Source organism: Egretta garzetta, unplaced genomic scaffold, assembly GCF_000687185.1.
Source record: "Egretta garzetta isolate BGI_Z169 unplaced genomic scaffold, ASM68718v1 scaffold62, whole genome shotgun sequence".
Lineage (NCBI taxonomy): Eukaryota > Metazoa > Chordata > Aves > Pelecaniformes > Ardeidae > Egretta > Egretta garzetta.
In genome coordinates, this window is record NW_009258947.1 from 1,313,395 (window position 1) to 1,315,407 (window position 2,013).

Genomic DNA, 2,013 nt, shown 5'->3' on the forward strand with positions numbered 1-2,013 from the left:
CAAGCAGGAACGACTGACAGCAGTTTGAGCAGGTCCCAATGAGACTTGCGTACTTTCTGCAAGGGACGTTCTGGGGCGACCCTGCTGCACTGGAGGGGGGCCCTGGGGAGGCTGCTTTCCTGAGGACCCCCATCACTTCTCTTCCCATGGGCCTCTGAGGAGTTTTCCCATTTCCTCTTTTCTATTTTCTTTCTCTCCCCCCTCCCCTCCACTCCCCCTTCCTCTTTGGTTTCCATTTTACACCGAAAGCAACGCTCCATGTTAGGCTCCATGCCTGCCATCAGCTGCAGGTGGATCCTTGTGCCCATGAACCTGCCTGGACATCCTTTGCGTACCAGCCACGTGTTGGCTGCAGCTCCCTGGTCTGGGCTGCCATGCAGGTGTAAGTGAGACCGCTCTCCCAAGCTGCCGCGGCCTGTGGTTTAACTCACACACCCTACCAGCTCCCCCGCTCCTCCCTCCCTCCCTCTGCCTCGTCATGGCTACAAAGATTTTTAGAAATAGGGTTGAGAAATAAGAAAGCAGAGGGAAAATAGCATCTCTAAACATATGCAATGGATTGCGGTAGGGGTGGGAGCCAGGGCCTCTCGGGCGCCACAGGCCATTGCTATTCTGGCAGCTGTGAGGGTCCGCGATGGCAAGAACCGACCGGCAGAAGAGAGCAGTACGGGTCCCTTCTCTGAAGAGACATTTCCGGTGCTAAAGCTGAAGTGCTGGTCTAGAGGGAAATGCTGATATAGCTGCCCTTTCATCAGGATAAAAGTAAACATACTGGAAAGTAGCTGGGAAAGCGAGCTAGAAAATAGGAATCACTGTATAGAGTACAGGTTGCAAGGACAACTGGAAAGTTGAGCCTGATTTTAGGAGATAACATATTTAAGGATGTAAAAGTGAATTCAGAATGATGGGAGAAGCAGCTGTCTGTGAAAGGGCACATAGAGAAAGCAACAAGTCCACGAACGATAAGTTTGTAAGTTTGCAGATGACACCAAACTGGGTGGGACTGTTGATCTGCTTGAGGGTAGGGAGGCTCTACAGAGGGACCTGGTCACGCTGGATTGATGGTCCAAGGCCAATTGTAGGAGGTTCAACAAGGCCAAGTGCCAGGTCCTGCACTTGGGTCACAACAACCCCATGCAACGCTACAGGCTTGGGGAAGAGTGGCTGGAAAGCTGCCTGGTGGAAAAGGACCTGGGGGTACTGGTTGACAGACGGCTGAATGTGAGCCAGCAGTGTGCCCAGGTGGCCAAGAAGGCTGACAGCATCCTGGCTTGTATCAGGAATAGTGTGGCCAGCAGGAGTAAGGAAGTGATCGTGCCCCTGTACTCAGTGCTGGTGAGGCCGCACCTTGAATACTGTGTTCAGTTTTGGGCTCCACACTACAAGAAAGATGTTGCGTTGCTGGAACACGTCCAAGGGGGGACGGGCCGGCCTCTTCTCCCAAGTAGCAAGTGATAGGATGAGGAGACATGGCCTCAAGTTGTGCCAGGGGAGGTTTAGGTTGGATATTAGGAGAAATTTCTTTACCAAAAGGGTTGTTAAGCGTTGGAATGGGCTGCCCAGGGAAGTGGTCGAATTCCCATCCCTGGGGATTTAAAAGGCAGGCAGATGAGGTGCTTAGGGACATGGTTTAGTGGTGCGATGGCAGGGTTAGATTAACGGTTGGACTTGATGATCTTAAAGGTCTTTTCCAATCTAAACGATTCTATGATTCTATGATTACAGTGTAGTTTCAGCCTAAATATTTGTGGCATCTGTATTGGAGTGGTCAATAGCACGGGCTTGGTGTGGACCACAAAACCTAGTGAAAAAAGAGGGGTCTGAGCCCCATGCTGCCATGCTTGCCCTGCTGCTTGCCACCGAGCTGTGCTGGACAATGCTAACATGAGTGTCCCTGCAGCGTACTCCAGAGAGGCAGGGATGTGCTCGCGGGCAGCACAGGCAGCACAAATTGCTTTTCTGGGAGTGCCAGCCAAAGAGGGGCTTCTAACGCTGTGAAAAGAAGTTCCTGTT

At 52.0% G+C, this 2,013-nt stretch overlaps 1 protein-coding gene across 1 annotated transcript in view; it reads left to right on the forward strand.

Annotated features, from left to right (window-relative positions):
- The first annotated feature begins 634 nt into the window (after positions 1-634).
- The window catches only part of LOC104122169 (testis development related protein), an 86,240-nt gene continuing 84,861 nt past the window's right edge, over positions 635-2,013 (forward strand). Inside the window, exon 1 of the mRNA XM_009634262.2 lies at positions 635-664. Coding sequence (XP_009632557.2) covers positions 635-664 — 30 coding nt within the window. The remainder of the gene's footprint in view (positions 665-2,013) is intronic.